Here is a 14580-nt window from a genome sequence, read left to right as displayed (position 1 = left end):
TGTTTTTTTTTTTTTTTTTTTTTTTTTTTTTAGCTAGTTTGGATAAAACCTATGTTTTCAGAAACTGCTGCATTTAAGTCCAAGGAGTTTGGCTTTTATTCTGTTGGTAGAACCGACTGAGTGGTTTTTTGTTGTTTTTGTTGTTTTTAGAACCAGCTGAGTTTTTAAGCAGATAATTATGGATAGCTTTGTTTTTAGGAAGATCACTACGCAGCAGGGTCTTCCAGCCTAAACACTATTAACATTTTGGGCATGGGAATTTTATGTTGTAGGAGCCGCCCTATGCATGGTGTGATGTCCTGTGCCTCCCTAGGCTTTACCCGTGGGAGGCCCATATCACTTCCTCCCCCAGTCCTACCCCAGGTGTGACAACAACAGTGTCTTCAGATATTGCCGAATAACCCATGTGGGGCAAAATCAGCTTCTGTGCAGCTGTGTAAAATACGGATTTGAGTATAAGACACTTTGGGCATAGGAACCAGTTCACAGGAGACTAGTACCGCCATCGGGATGAGGTGAGGTGTCTGAATTCATACAGTTGCAGATAGCGTAGGGGCAGATGAAAGAGATATTTGTATGTGAAAACCAACGAGATTTGGTAACCACCCAGATTTAGAAAGGTGGGTATCTGAGATGATCCTTTTTCTTAGCTGGCTGCATGTAAAGCAGTACCATCAGTCCAGAGTCACACAGAGAGAAGTCTTCCTTGGGGTGTGGCCCAAGGATTGTAGCATCGGGAGGAAGCAAGAAATTGTTATACACTGGAGTCTGAGAACTACTGCTGTAGATTCCTGGACTGATAGAATGTTAAATGGAAAGAACTTTCCAAAACATTTGATTTTTTTTTTTTAAGGTGAGATAAAAAGAAAGAAAATGCATGCTGAAGGTTAATAGCAGAATCTGTTCAAGAGCACAGGTCTCCTATTTCTCATCCTTTTTTTTTTAGTGACACTACTCTTGTCTTTAAGTAGAGGTGTTCCCTTTATAGACTCACTGCCTTTTCTGGCTTTCTTAATTGCACTGAATCTACTTAAAAAGTTCACTTTTGCTTGTCTATTTCCAAGAAATTACCTTAAGGAACTATAGAAATGTGATTTTTGCCGTGGTATTATCATCAGTGACTAGTATAGGATGTTAATGTGTGTGTAAGTGGTTCTTCAGGTGGCAGAAATAAAGTACTGCCATTTCCCTGCCCAGTACCTTAGGGTCGGACTATAGCTGAAGGAACTACAATTGAAGGATGAGTGTGGGTCTTCACTAACAACACACACACAATGAGAATCATTATTATCATTTCATAATACTTTAAAACATAAATGCTACCTTTTAAAAGATGGTTTGGTAACACACTGGTATATATCATAATTGGTATAAACTGTAAGGACTTGAAATACTCTGTTTCCTGGCCACAGTGCTGAATGCTTACCTGTGTGTGACTAATAGAATGTCTTATTTAGCTCCTTCTCCCATTCCTAATTATTCCCATGGACTTGTTAAATGCTTGGGAGTCCCTCTTCTCTGTACTCTTGTCAGCTCCCTCTTACTTTCATTTCACTTTCTTCGTTATCAACAGGCATTCATTTGGGTGTTTTTAATCTTGAAGGTAAAGAACAGTCCCCTTTGGAGATGAGTATGCATCCAGTTGCAGCAGCTCCGCTGTCAGTGTTTACTAAGGAGTCTGCGTCCTCCAAACACAGCGACCACCACCACCACCATCACCATGAGCACAAGAAGAAGAAGAAGAAGCACAAACATAAGCACAAGCACAAGCACAAGCATGACAGTAGAGAGAGGGACAGAGAGCCCTTCCCCTTCTCCAGCCCTGCCAGCGGCAGGTCTGTCCGTTCTCCTTCCCTCTCAGACTGACAAGGGGGCAGAGGAGGCTCACCTCAGCGTCCAGAAGAATATACATAACTGAAGCTTTGTCCTCTGTAAAGAATGATAAACGGAAACAAACAGACAAAAAATAGTTGCCTTTCTCATAGAAATTCAGAACTCATGTAAGTTCTAACATTTGATTTATGTTATTTATGCAATTGAGATCTAATTAGAAAAATATTTTATAGTTCTGAATAAACCATCTCATCCCATTTCCTCCTTAGAACACACACACACACACACACACACACACACACACACACACACACACACACACACACACACACACACACACACACACACACACACACACACACACACACACACACACACACACACACACACACACACACACACACTCATACACTCATTCACACCAAACTTCAGAAAGGCCCTCACGTCCGCTGGCAGTTCCGTTCACATCATGGTCTTCGTGTGTACTGCCAAAATCAATTATGTTTTAAAGTCTTTGATGGATGTTATGGGGCAAAGTTATGTTTTAAACAAGCTACTGCCAGATCTGTGGTGAAACCACTATTTCCAGTGAAATATTGTATAACACCATTTGGAACTGCTGAGAAAGACCGAGGCTTTTCTATAGGAACCTTCTGTATTACATGGTATTTTTTGTGTTAGCTGTAGAGGCTAAACATCAGAATTTGTGAACACAAATACTTGGTATTTTCTTTTGCCCTAAAATACTGAAATGTTTAGAAGCAGCTCTTTTTAAAAAAAAAAAAAATTTTGGATAGCATTTTTCATAGTGCATTTGGGGATTATAATGTTGGAATGTAATAGAACTATCAGATCCACAGTTCTCAAATCAAGATGTTTAAATTATGTTTTTTCATTAAGTATAAGTGAGTATGTTCATATATAGAATATGTTTGCTAAATGTGGACAGTTTACACACCCAACACATAATCTAAAATTATTTCTGTATAACACAAAGTCCCGATACCTTAAAAAGGTGTTTATATAATGTTTACTAACTCAGACAAGTCAGCCCTCATGTGAATATACGAGAAACATTTAAAAATACATGAAACATTTTAGTTTCATAGTTTGTGTGTTTTTGTTTTTATTTCTGAATTTACCATGTGCTTTATTCTTTGTTTAAAATGTTTTTCGTACCTGTTCTATTTTTATCATTTCCCGTACCATTAGTTTGACAAAGTATTTCTTCCGGAATAGATGTTTCAAAGGGATCCAATAATGTTGGACTTTTAAATATACTTTTAGTTGTTTAACTTGTTTAATAAATAACTTTTTAAACTGACCATTCTGCCTTTGTATCTTTTTATACCTTTGTTACCCTTCTCTTTGTGTATGTACCTGTCCACAAAGCTCTCTACCTTTGTGGATAGGAAGGATTTGAGCTGGCCTTGCTAGGGACAATGATTTCAGTAGAGATGGGGAAAGTTCTCTCAGTAGAAGGAATGGTGTTTTTCCAAAAGGATGGAGGAAAGCAAGGGGATATTCAAGAGTTGTAAAGCAGTGCAGTTGACTTGGAGCCTGAGTGCAAAAGGGAATGTGATCAGATATTGAAGGGCCTAAATGGCAGTTATTTCAAGATTCCGATTAATTTCGTGTTGGTCCGCTGAAATTATTTTTCGAAAATGGTGTATTTTATGTTACGGTGTGCAGTGTGATACCATATGTAGAATCCCCAACTTTGAAAATAGTAAGGATATATTTCAAAAGAACTATTAGTGTTGTCAGAAGATGGTGACAAATAAGAGCTACCTATATAACTTAAGGACATCTTGTATAGCCAGCCCTGTACTAGGAACTGTATGTTACCTCTGTCCTTTCTCCATTGGATATTTAAATTGGATGTTTCTTGTGAGACACGTTTTTGTTTGTTTGTTTTTTTATGGCAAGCTTTCAGTTATTTAAGCTGATGGTTAGGAGCAGACAACACAAGAATTTATTCATGTTTTTGAAATACGTAATTACACACAAACAACACAGAGTTCTAGTGTAAGTCTCCCCAGCCTCCTTCCCCAGAAGCTGTTGGCAGTATTACGTGTGTCTCTCCAGAGCGAGTCTGTACATACATCTATACAGTATGGACATTTTTTTTAAACAAATGATATTTGTAGAAATTTTTAACTTTGGTATAGCTTATCTTTTATGACTACACATTTTGTGTCATACTAACAAAGGTCTTTCTTATTCCATGATTATAAAAGAATTCTACTTTTTTCTATTGGTTTTAAAGTTTTATGTTTCAGGTTTCTATCCAACTAGAATCCATCTGGAATTTATTTTGATAGAAAATGGGAGGTAGAGATCCAGCCTTTTTTTTTTTTCCTTCCAGAATACCACCCAACACTACGTATTTAAAACTCTGTCTTTTTGGGGTGCTTGGCTGGTTTATTTGCTAGTGAGTGTGACTCTTGATCTTGAGGTTGTAAGTTTGAGCCCCACGTTGGGTGTAGAGTTTACTAAAGAAAAAAAAATAAATAAAACTCCCGTCTTTTCTCTCTAGATTTCAAGTGTTGAATACTAAATTCCCTTATTGTTTGGGTCCATTTCTGGACTTTGTAGCTGGTTTCGTGGATCTGTCTGCTCATCTGCCAGTACCATGCTGATGAGACCATTGTAGTGCTGTCTGCGTTTTAATACGGTAGAGCTAGGCCCCCTCCATTACTTTTCATAATCTCTTTGCTGTTCCTGTGGGTTATTTTTTTTTTCTAGTTGACTTATTAATTTACATACCAGTAAAACTCACTTCTTGTGTACATTTTTATGGGTTTGACAGATGCTTGGACTTGTATCTCCAACCACCAGTTTCATCACTGCAGAATTCATTCATGCTGCCCCTGTGTAGTCAGCAGCTCTACCACCCAACCCCTGCCTTCCACTGACAGATTTTCCATCCCTGTAATTTTCCCTTTTTGTGGATTTGTTTTTCTACATAAATATTAGAATCAGGTTTTTTCGTTTCTCCATGAAATTGTTTTTGTTGTTGGTATTGGTTGTGTGTTAAGTCAAGAGTTAGAATTGGTATCCTGATGTTGATTTGTATTAGAGATGTCAATATTCCTATCAGAACAGTATTTCTTTTTAACATCATTATAAGGTAGTTTCTGTTTTTGTTTGGTATTTTATAAATGATGTCTTCATTATAAGATTATTTTATGCTGATGTGCTTAGCTACTCTTAATCAGGGTTCTCAAGAAATATATGTATGTTTGTTATAAGGTATTGACAGTTTTGGAGGCTAAGAAATTCTACAGTCTGCTGTCTGCATGCTAGAGACCCAGCAAAGCTAGTGGTGTAGTCCAAAGGCCTGAGAGCAAGAAAGCCTAGGATAAATTCCCATCTGGGTCTGAAGTTCTGAGAACCAAGACTGTAAGGGCCAAAGATCCCTGTCCCTGCTCTCGTCAGACAGAGAGCATTCAACCTTCCAATACCTGTTGTTCTGTTGAGGCCCTCAGCAGGTTAGGTGAGGCCCATCCACACTGGGGAGGGCCATCTCCTTTACTCATCCCACCAATTCAGATGCTAATCTCCTCCTGAACCACCCTTACAGAAACACCCCAAAATAATGTTTAACCAGCTAGGTGGGCATCCCTTGGCGCAGTCAAGTTGACACCTAAAAGCCATCACAACCACATTGCTAAATTCTCACTATTTGCAACATTTTAACTGTATTTCTTGGCTTTTACTTAAAAGTATCCAAATCTGTAAATGATGATAATTTTATTACCTCTTGTCTAATGCTGATAAATTTAGTTTTCTAATTTATTTTGTTTTGTCTGACTTCTTGTGGAATTGGCCTGAGAGCTGCCGGGATGGCATTGTCTCAGATGGTCTTGCATTCTGCTTCGCGCTCTCTGCCTCATGGGTTGTGGATTTGTATTTCACATTTCTTCAACTTCTTTGAAGTTGAAGTTTACAAAATTTGTTTCTTGTCTCATTTCTTTTGGGTGATTATCAAGGAGAGAATGGAGAAGCTACCTTACTACCAAAGTCTTAGAAAGTCCTGAAAAAGACATATTGATCAAAGTATCATCTTTCCATTGAAAATCCGTGTCTGGTAAATAGCTGGAAAGCTACTTAGTTTCCCCATCCTCCTCTCCTAACTCAGTCTCTTCTGTTTCCAAACTCTTACTCTAAATAAATGAAATTTCTTCATATCCAGTGTGCTCCAGCCCAAGTGGGACTGTCCTTTCAAAGCTCTCGACTTCTGGCATCCCGCCCTTTGAGTGTAAGCTGGACTTAGTGACTCACTTTCAAAGGATAGAGTATGGAAGGAGAAAATAGTAACTTTCCAGTTAAAGCTGACAGACGGGTCTTTAGCCAGGTGACCATGGTAAACAGCACTAGGGTTAAGTCATGTTAATATGTCCTCGTTAGTATGATGTGATGAGAAGGGCCCCTCTGGTATAAAACCCCACAATGCCAGTCTGTCTGGTCTAATCATGAGAAAAACAAGACAAATCCAACTGAGGGACACTGCAAAATTCCTGACCATTACTCCTCAAAGCCATTAAATTTATGAAATGACAGAGAGACTGTCCCATCAGAAGAGACAAGGGAGACATGACAATGCAGTGAGTCTTCCTGGTCAGATCCTGCAACAGAAGAACATTAGTGAAAAAACTAGTGAAAGCCAAGTACATTCTGGAGTTTCGTTAATGCACCGATGTCGGTTTCTTAGTTTGGACAAATGAGGTACAGTGAGTTCAACATTAACGGGGGAAACTGGGGGAAGGGTATTTGGGAACACTTGCAGAGAAGGAAGAGGTGCTCTCAGCATTGTAATCCTTCTTAAGCTATGAGTGTGTATTTTGATCATTTTTATAACCTAGATTATTTACTTTTTGAAGAGATTAAAAAAATTCATTTTCCTCACTTCAGGATTTTAGAAGAAAATGTATGCACTTAACAGAGGAATATTTGGAGAGAGGTCAAAGGGAGCAATGATAAAGACCCAAAGGGTGACAACTGTAAAGCTTAGGAGCAGAAATATAAAAGAAGTTCTTATAAGAAGAACAGGCTGAGGGGCTAGCCTTAAAAAAGGAAATTTTTTTCTCTAATTAGATACTGTAAAAAAAAAAAAGTGAGGATTTTATGATTGGAGATAATTGAGAAACTGAATATGCCCTCTTAAAGTTTCACTCTAACTGTCGGAGGCCTCTCTCAGGTTCCAAAAAGTTCTGTAGTAAAGAAACCTGTTTAACACAATATTTTCCCAAACTTACTTGACTGTGGAACTTTCTTCTGTCACATCTGTGAAAATCTTAGGAACACTTACTGTAGTTTTGGAAAATGCTATTCCGTATGTGTGATTTTTAATTTTACCCTGGTATTTATACTACTTGGACTATTTTATCACTGAAATAGAGGTTTCTCGACCAATTATTCTAGAGAATTTATTGTCCCTTAATGGTCAGACCTTAAGAATATCCTTACCGTTTAATAAAACAAAATGTAATTATTGAGAACCTCCTCTGTTCATCACAGACTATTGTGCCTTTTAAAGTTTCTTGGCAAACAATGATCCTTTAAAAAAATTTTTTTAACTCTATCTACATGACTTAAACATAGTAATTGAATGCTGATACACCCAGCACTGTTTTTTGTTTTGTTTGTTTTGTTTTGTTTTGTTTTGCTAAAATAAACATTTCTCTTGGGTTAGCCCAGTAATCTCTAAACATTTTTGGTTGTTTATTCCATTAATTAAAAAAAAAAGAGTGCATATATCTAATGTGTGTATATTTATAAGTATATATTAATACATAACATAGTTTGGTCTTGGGTGGTGTTTTTTAAATCTGTGCTGACGATCTTTGTCTTTTCATTGGTATATTTAATGTCATTCACATTTAAAGTAATTACATGGGTTATATAGTTGGATTAATAGCTACCATATTCATTATAAAATTATACAAGGAAGGATAAAGATGAAATAAATTATTTGTTAATGTCCTGAAGTTTGTGATCCCTGCCTACTATTTAATATCTTAAAGCCCAATATAAACTTTGTTCAAGGTTCATTAGTAATAAGCATTTGTCAATTTGTATTTCAAGTGAATAATTTCTTCTCCAATCTGATTAGGGGCTAATAAAAATATGCTATATATTATGCAATATTCTAAGTACTTTTTATGCAATAACTAACTTAATCTTAACAACTATATGACATAGGCAGTATGATTCTGATGAAGAAACTGAAGCATGGAAAAGTTAAGGTAAAGGTCACACAGCTTCTGAGTGTCAGCATTTGTATTCAAACCTAAGAACTTGGCTCTATTTGTTACCTCTTAGACTTGCACTGTCCAAGATAGTAGCCACTAGACATTTAAATAGCCATTTAAATAGTAGTTATTTAAATTTAAATTAAATTTAAAAAATAAAAATTTAGTTTCTCAGTGTCAGGTACATTTGAAAAGTTTAATAACTTTATCTGGTTGGTGGCTACCATGTTGGACAGCACCACTCTAGAACATTTTCATCATCAATCCTATTGGACAGCACTGACTCAGGCAACTGGTCATCATGTTTCTGTCTTACGCTGTGGCTTTGGTAGAGCTCATGCTATGAAACAAGCATTGGCTTAGCTCTTTTTCATTTGTTTGCATGTGCTTGCAAGATTGGTATTGTCTTCAATCCAGTGTGTTTTGTAGAAATCTTTGAAAGACCATTGTCTACTTTGTGGTGTTTGGTTTAGTTAAAACAGGTAACATAACCCATAAGTCCATTTAGCTGGACACAATAAACAGCGATATGTCAAAATAGAGGAATGAGTGAGGATGACACCATCCCCAATCCCTTGATGCTGTGAAATGCCTTACAATATTGTCTGACACAGGATTCAGGAGATGATCTCAATGTCCATTTATATGTACATAGATAAATATAAGTAGGGGCTCTAGTACAGTCTCTGTCTCTTGTATGCCCTTCGGAGTACACAAGCCCTCGACTTGGAAGGTCCCTATTCTAGATCTTTGACCTTACACTTTTGAGGTGTTTCTCCCTCTTTGGTGCCTTGCTCTTTTATCATCATTCCTCTGTCTTCCTCTTTGCAAAGGAATAAGCAAAACTTAGGCTTGAAACTGGCAAGATTGTTGCTCAGCAGGGGAACTAAAATCTTAATGGGACACAGATGTTCTCTATGTGGAATACAGGGCCAGAAGGAGACAATACATGGAAGGAGGGAAACAAGAGTTCTTCAAAGTGGCTTTCTTTGATTCTCTTAAGAAAAGTCTTAGTTGCTTCTTTGACAAGATAAAAATCCTTAATGTCTTTTGCAAACACATTTTCTTTTAGTGCCATGTTTTTTGTTTGATTGACTATTTCACAAGAACTTTTTCCCTCGGTGCAATCGTAAAAAATAATTATGACATTTTAACCGATTTTATCTTATACTGTGATAGAATCTGATATTTCTTTGTGTACATGTGAGACAACAAAATAGGGATGTGTAATTTAAATTGCACTTGCAAAAACTTGCAAGTACTTTTCATAAAGTTGTACATACAGTGTTTTAAAGCAAAAGGTGGCAGGAAACGAGTAGACTTCATTACCTCTCAAGATTACACTGTGCTTCTCAGTAGGAGCACGATGGGGCTGTTGGAGTATTTTGTGTGGGACTGTCCCACATGTTACTGGACATCTGACACTCTGGTCCCAGCACACTTAACCAGGCCCAGTCACTGGAACAATCAAACTCCTGGCCTATCTTCAGTGTTCCCCTGGGAGTGGGTACTGCCCAGGTTGAGAATTCTTGGGCTAACTGTTTGCTCCGGACTCTCATTACTGTCTCTCAGCTAATAAGAGAGATTAGCATTATAAATCTCTAATTAAAATTACATGAAAATCCCCATTCAAGACAAAACAAAGCCTTATTGTTTCTAATCACAGCTCCTCATTAAGCATCTCCCATGAGCCTGGCACAGTGCTACATATCACATGTGCATTTTCTTGTTTCATACTCATTGCACCATGTGAAATGAGTGGCAGTATCCTTTTTTTTTTACAGATGAGGAAAGTCCTATGTGCACTGTATGATTAAAATTTATCATCCACTATTTTGTAGGTACATTCTGTCTGCTAGACACTGAGATAAATTCATGAACAAGAGAGACACAATTTTTGCCCTCATTGAGCTTGCATTTAGTTTACACAGCTAAGTAAGTGGAAGCAACAAAATTTTAACCCAGATCTGTCATTGCTAGAACTGCATCCTTTCTACCACCACCTCTACCCAAATTATCTTCTTAAAGAAGAATTTGGTCAGCCAAGCTAATCCTAGTTGAGCTGTAGATATATTGACAGATATCCAGCACGATGCGATATACTTTATGGTCTTTCTCCTCCTAGGGGTTGCTGGAGTGCATGTGGACAGCTGTCTCCAGAGTAGGACTGTGGGCAGCCTGCTTGGCTGTAGATAAGCAAGAGCCCACCTATTCCTGTCTAGAATGCTTTCCCCTTTTCTACAGAGTTTTTCCTGCCTAAGGAAGTTGTATCTGTTGAGACTCCACTAAAATACTTCCTCTGATACTTGGATTTTTCAAGTTCTAATCAACCAACCTCTATCTGTCCGTCCTTCCATCCCTCCCTTCTTTCTTTTTCACTCGTGCATACAGTATTTTTGAATGCTCATTATTTTTCCATGTTCTAAGACTATGATAATAGAATCAATAAGACAGACAGTCCCTGTCCTCAAAGTTCACACCACTCAGAATTACTTCTTTTCACTCCTTTCTCATTGCTTGAGTAACTCACAGAGTGCTCATATAGTTTTTTAGGTTCAGTCATATCCTTCAATGCTTTTACTATGATGGTATTTGTTTGGAACATTGATTAGGGTAACACTGATGTGCATTCACTTAAGTGACATTCTTAATTTGATTGGTGTTACAATTAAAAGTTTGCATGCCAGGGTATAGACTGATGTGCAGAGTTTTGTACAAAGGAGAATTGCGTAAAGTATATTATTTCATTCCTACTTTCAAACATTGAGAACTAAACACTAGAGGACTTTCTTTTTCAACAGGAATATTTAGTTGCCTATACCAGATATTCTGTGTAACATGCACATGTTAGATATTAGGAATATAGTAGGAAAGAGGAAAGGACTCAGCGAATTGGGTAGGTTGAAAAATTCAAAAATTTTATTATTTCTCAAGATAAACTTTTACCCCAAAAACATGTTACTTGGGTGTGTGAAGTCCTTCCCGTTTAATTAATGACTCACTGAGGGTGGAGGTCATGTCATTATCCTGTTTATGATGCTTATTGTCCCTTAACTATCTAATGCCACTGCAAGTCACTCTTGGCACTAACCATGGGCTGTTTTTATTGAATTGAATATGAAAGTAGAAGGTGTTTTTATCAGCCAGAGAGTCAGTAATACTGTGGAGAGGTCATGGTTCTGGAAGACAGGAAACTTGAGTTTTATGTCCCAATGTCTTCGTGAGTGTCTCTTGTGATGGCCTCAAAGAAATCACCCAACCTCACTGGGGTCAGTTACCTTGAAAAACGAGAAGACTCGTTAAGACTGTCTCAAAGTTTCCTGCCTGCTACCAGTCTCCTGTGATTATTCCATTACCATTATAGAGTAAATACCTAGAGAAAGTCACATGGGTGTAAGAAAACCTAGCTTATAAAGTCCTTATTTCAGCTTTTAAATACAGATAGCCTTGATTGGTTTTATTTGAATTTTCTAGAGAGAACTTACATTTCAGCCTCAGACCATCTGCATATGCTCAGCCTATGCATGAGACGTCAATGTAGTTAGGTATGTGAACATGAAAGTTTTCAGTTGACAGTAAACAGTTTTCTCTTTTCTTAGCTCTTTGGACAGACCCAGCTTTTCCCCCAGACCAGCTCACAGTGATGTTCATCAGCTGCTCTGATGGGCTTTTAGAACTTTTACAGAATCTACAATCATCAAGCTCCCACCAAGTCAGTAGATATCACTGGATGTATGTAAGTCCCCTGCCTTCAAGGTGTCTAGGTTCTAGTAATAGAGTTAAATGAATATGTAAGGTACTTGAACCTGAAGTCTAAACAAACTATTGAGATACTTTAAGACAGACCATGAGGCGCATGGGGGAAGCCTTGCCAAATTCTCTGCTCCAATTATAGATAAACACTGTAAAAATTTCCTAGTATAGATTTTTAATTGCTTGCATCCTGAAACTTCTGGGCCCTGCCTGTAATCCCACATCAGAGATTGTCCTTGAAACCCCATGTCCAGAAAGTCCATCCAAGAAAACAATGCCGGGATGGGCTCTGTGACCTAAATGTTAATTTGTGCATATCAAACAAGGAAAATTTGGGAGGAGGCAGTAAGACTTCCGTAAAACTGATTCCATGTAGAGTACTGTCTTTTGCTTTGAGAATAAGTATGTCTATCCTAGTAGCGTGGTGTTTAAAACGTCCTTTTATGAAATGATGATGGCAGTGGTAAACAGTTTGTTGTGTGGGTGGTTGATTGTTGCTATGATTGTCATTTTCATGTTCCTCCTTGGCAAGGTCAAAGTTGGTCATCCTTGAATTCCTCAAGAATAACAAACATTGCCATCTCTGTGGACATAGATTGTGTCTTCATGAAACTTATCTTCTGCTCTTTCACCCTATGGGAAGAAGTCAAGTCAGCAATACTCTGCTCATTTTATGGTTAAGCAAACAGGCTTGGAACCATGTGTTCTACATTTTCTATTAATGCAATACAGGCTTCTCCTGGCATTGATTAAAAATCTGCTCTCCAGACACCTCTGTACACAGTAATTATATGTGTGGGGTTATTATATATGAGGTCACCAGACCTCACGTTTTCCTTACACCTTGCAAATGTGGAACCAAGTCTTTCATGCGGTAGGGGAGGCATCATCTTCAATATTGTGGTTTTAATTAGTAATGGTAAGTTTTTGTAGCTGAAAAAGAGGAGATGTCGATTTTCCTGGCTAAAGCTTCTAACATCTTTTGAATATCTTGCTTTGAGGGGACACTTACACATCAGGTTTTGATTCTCATGCAGTTGTTTTCCATTCTGAGAGGAGCCAACTATTATCCTAAAAGGTCAGTATTTGGCTTCCATGCTTAATCAAACAATCGAGCTTCATGGCAATTCTTCTATTAAATACAAGAGTTTTTTGTTAAACGCAGATGTCTTTCTGCTGCATCTTAGGTAGTTGCCTGGTGATTCAGAAGACTTAACACAAGAGCTGTGTACTTCACTTCTTTTTCCACTAATTACTGCAGGGGCTCCAGCTGAGGCATACCTTAGCATATCTATGGAGGAAAAAACCGTGAATATTAAGTAGAGCACAAAAAGGAGTTCAGGAGGAAAAGAACCCTTTAAGTGCCTCTACCCAGTTGCCCTAATGACTTTTTTTTTAATTGAGGTATAATTACCATACAGTGTTATATTAGTTTCAGGGGCACAATATAATGATTCAACAATTCTGTACATTTCTCAGTGCTCATCACGGTAAGTGCACCGTTGATCCCCTTTACCTATTTGTTACTGCATACACTTTGGAGTCCACAAGGCTGCCTTTAAATTTTGTCTCTCTTGTATAGAAACTATGATTTGAAGTAAGCTGTTTAACCTCTTCATTTGCAAATAAAATAGCTAACATCTATTGGCCCTGGATGAGGACGCCAGATTGCATTAAGTTTGCAGCAGAACTTCTCTCAATTCTCCCACCCATGAAGGAGTGTAGCAAACACTTCTTTAGGTGCTCATCCCATAATTCTCATTCTCCCCTCCCTTGCTTCTAGAACCCTGATTTTGTGTGGGTGACAATGAATCTCCTACGTATTTCCTTTTCAAGCTTCACTTGTAGCTCAACTGACCATATATGACAGGGTTCTGGCCATGGAGACATAAGCAGAAATCTGCTGCTTCTGCCTTAGTTTTATGGATCAAAGAGAACCCTCATGGCTGGTCCCCTCTTCTCTTTCTGCCCTAAATACTGACATGATGTCTGGAACTGCAGCAGCTAGCTTGTGCTTCCCAAAAAAGGGCTGAAAGCATCACAAATGCCAACCCTGACATCATAGAAATGCTAAACCAACATCTGCAGGTCTCCATTTTTCAGGCTTCCCGTTATGTGGAAGAATAGACCCTTATTTGTTTAAGCCACTATTATCAGATATTTCTTTACTTGCAGTTGAAATACATTCCTACCTGCTACAAAGTATTATTATCTTCAATCTCCAGATAAGGAAACTAAGGCCCAGGGATGTTAAATAATATATCTGATTTACACAGCTAGTCTCTGATGGAAGTGGATTCAGACCCTGCAAGGTAGACTTAGAGCTCTTAACTACTTGTGGTTTTTGGAGGAAGGACATGAAATTACTTACATAAAGCATTTTAGCTTAACGTGGTGCCTGGCTTGTAGTACATGCTCATTAAAATCTTAAGACCTTTCCCACAATCACAGCTATTGCTTAACAGTGTGACTCTTGGGTTTTGACTCTCATGAAGTTATTTTCCATTCTGAGAGGAGTCAACTTTTATCTTAAAAGGTTGGTATTCAGTTTCCATGCTTAATTGAACAATCCAGCTTCATGGCTGTAATAGGTGCTCAGAGAGTTTGTTGAATAAGTGAATGAATAATTCCCTTAGAGAAACTTTCCTAAGCAACACTCTTAGGAGGTTACTATATGCCTCTTGGGTAATGAAATGAAATTTTTTTTTAAGTATTATATAGTACAAAGTTTCAGGAA

At 37.8% G+C, this 14580-nt stretch overlaps 1 protein-coding gene across 6 annotated transcripts in view; it reads left to right on the top strand.

Moving 5' to 3' along the window:
• Positions 1–3158, top strand: part of TAF2 (TATA-box binding protein associated factor 2) — an 83096-nt gene extending 79938 nt beyond the window's left edge. For 3 of the 6 annotated variants that reach the window (XM_027581847.2, XM_027581849.2, XM_027581860.2), the window contains one exon: positions 1574–3158. In XM_027581847.2, the coding sequence (XP_027437648.1) occupies positions 1574–1866 (293 nt within the window). In that variant the 3' untranslated portion in view covers positions 1867–3158. The remainder of the gene's footprint in view (positions 1–1573) is intronic. The other 3 variants (XM_027581848.2, XM_027581855.2, XM_027581863.2) reach the window with 1 other exon arrangement.
• The last annotated feature ends 11422 nt before the right edge of the window (positions 3159–14580 follow it).

Source organism: Zalophus californianus, chromosome 4 (assembly GCF_009762305.2).
Source record: "Zalophus californianus isolate mZalCal1 chromosome 4, mZalCal1.pri.v2, whole genome shotgun sequence".
Classification (NCBI taxonomy): domain Eukaryota; kingdom Metazoa; phylum Chordata; class Mammalia; order Carnivora; family Otariidae; genus Zalophus; species Zalophus californianus.
The sequence above is the reverse complement of the archived record's forward strand: the minus strand, read 5'-3'. Positions and strand labels throughout refer to the sequence as shown.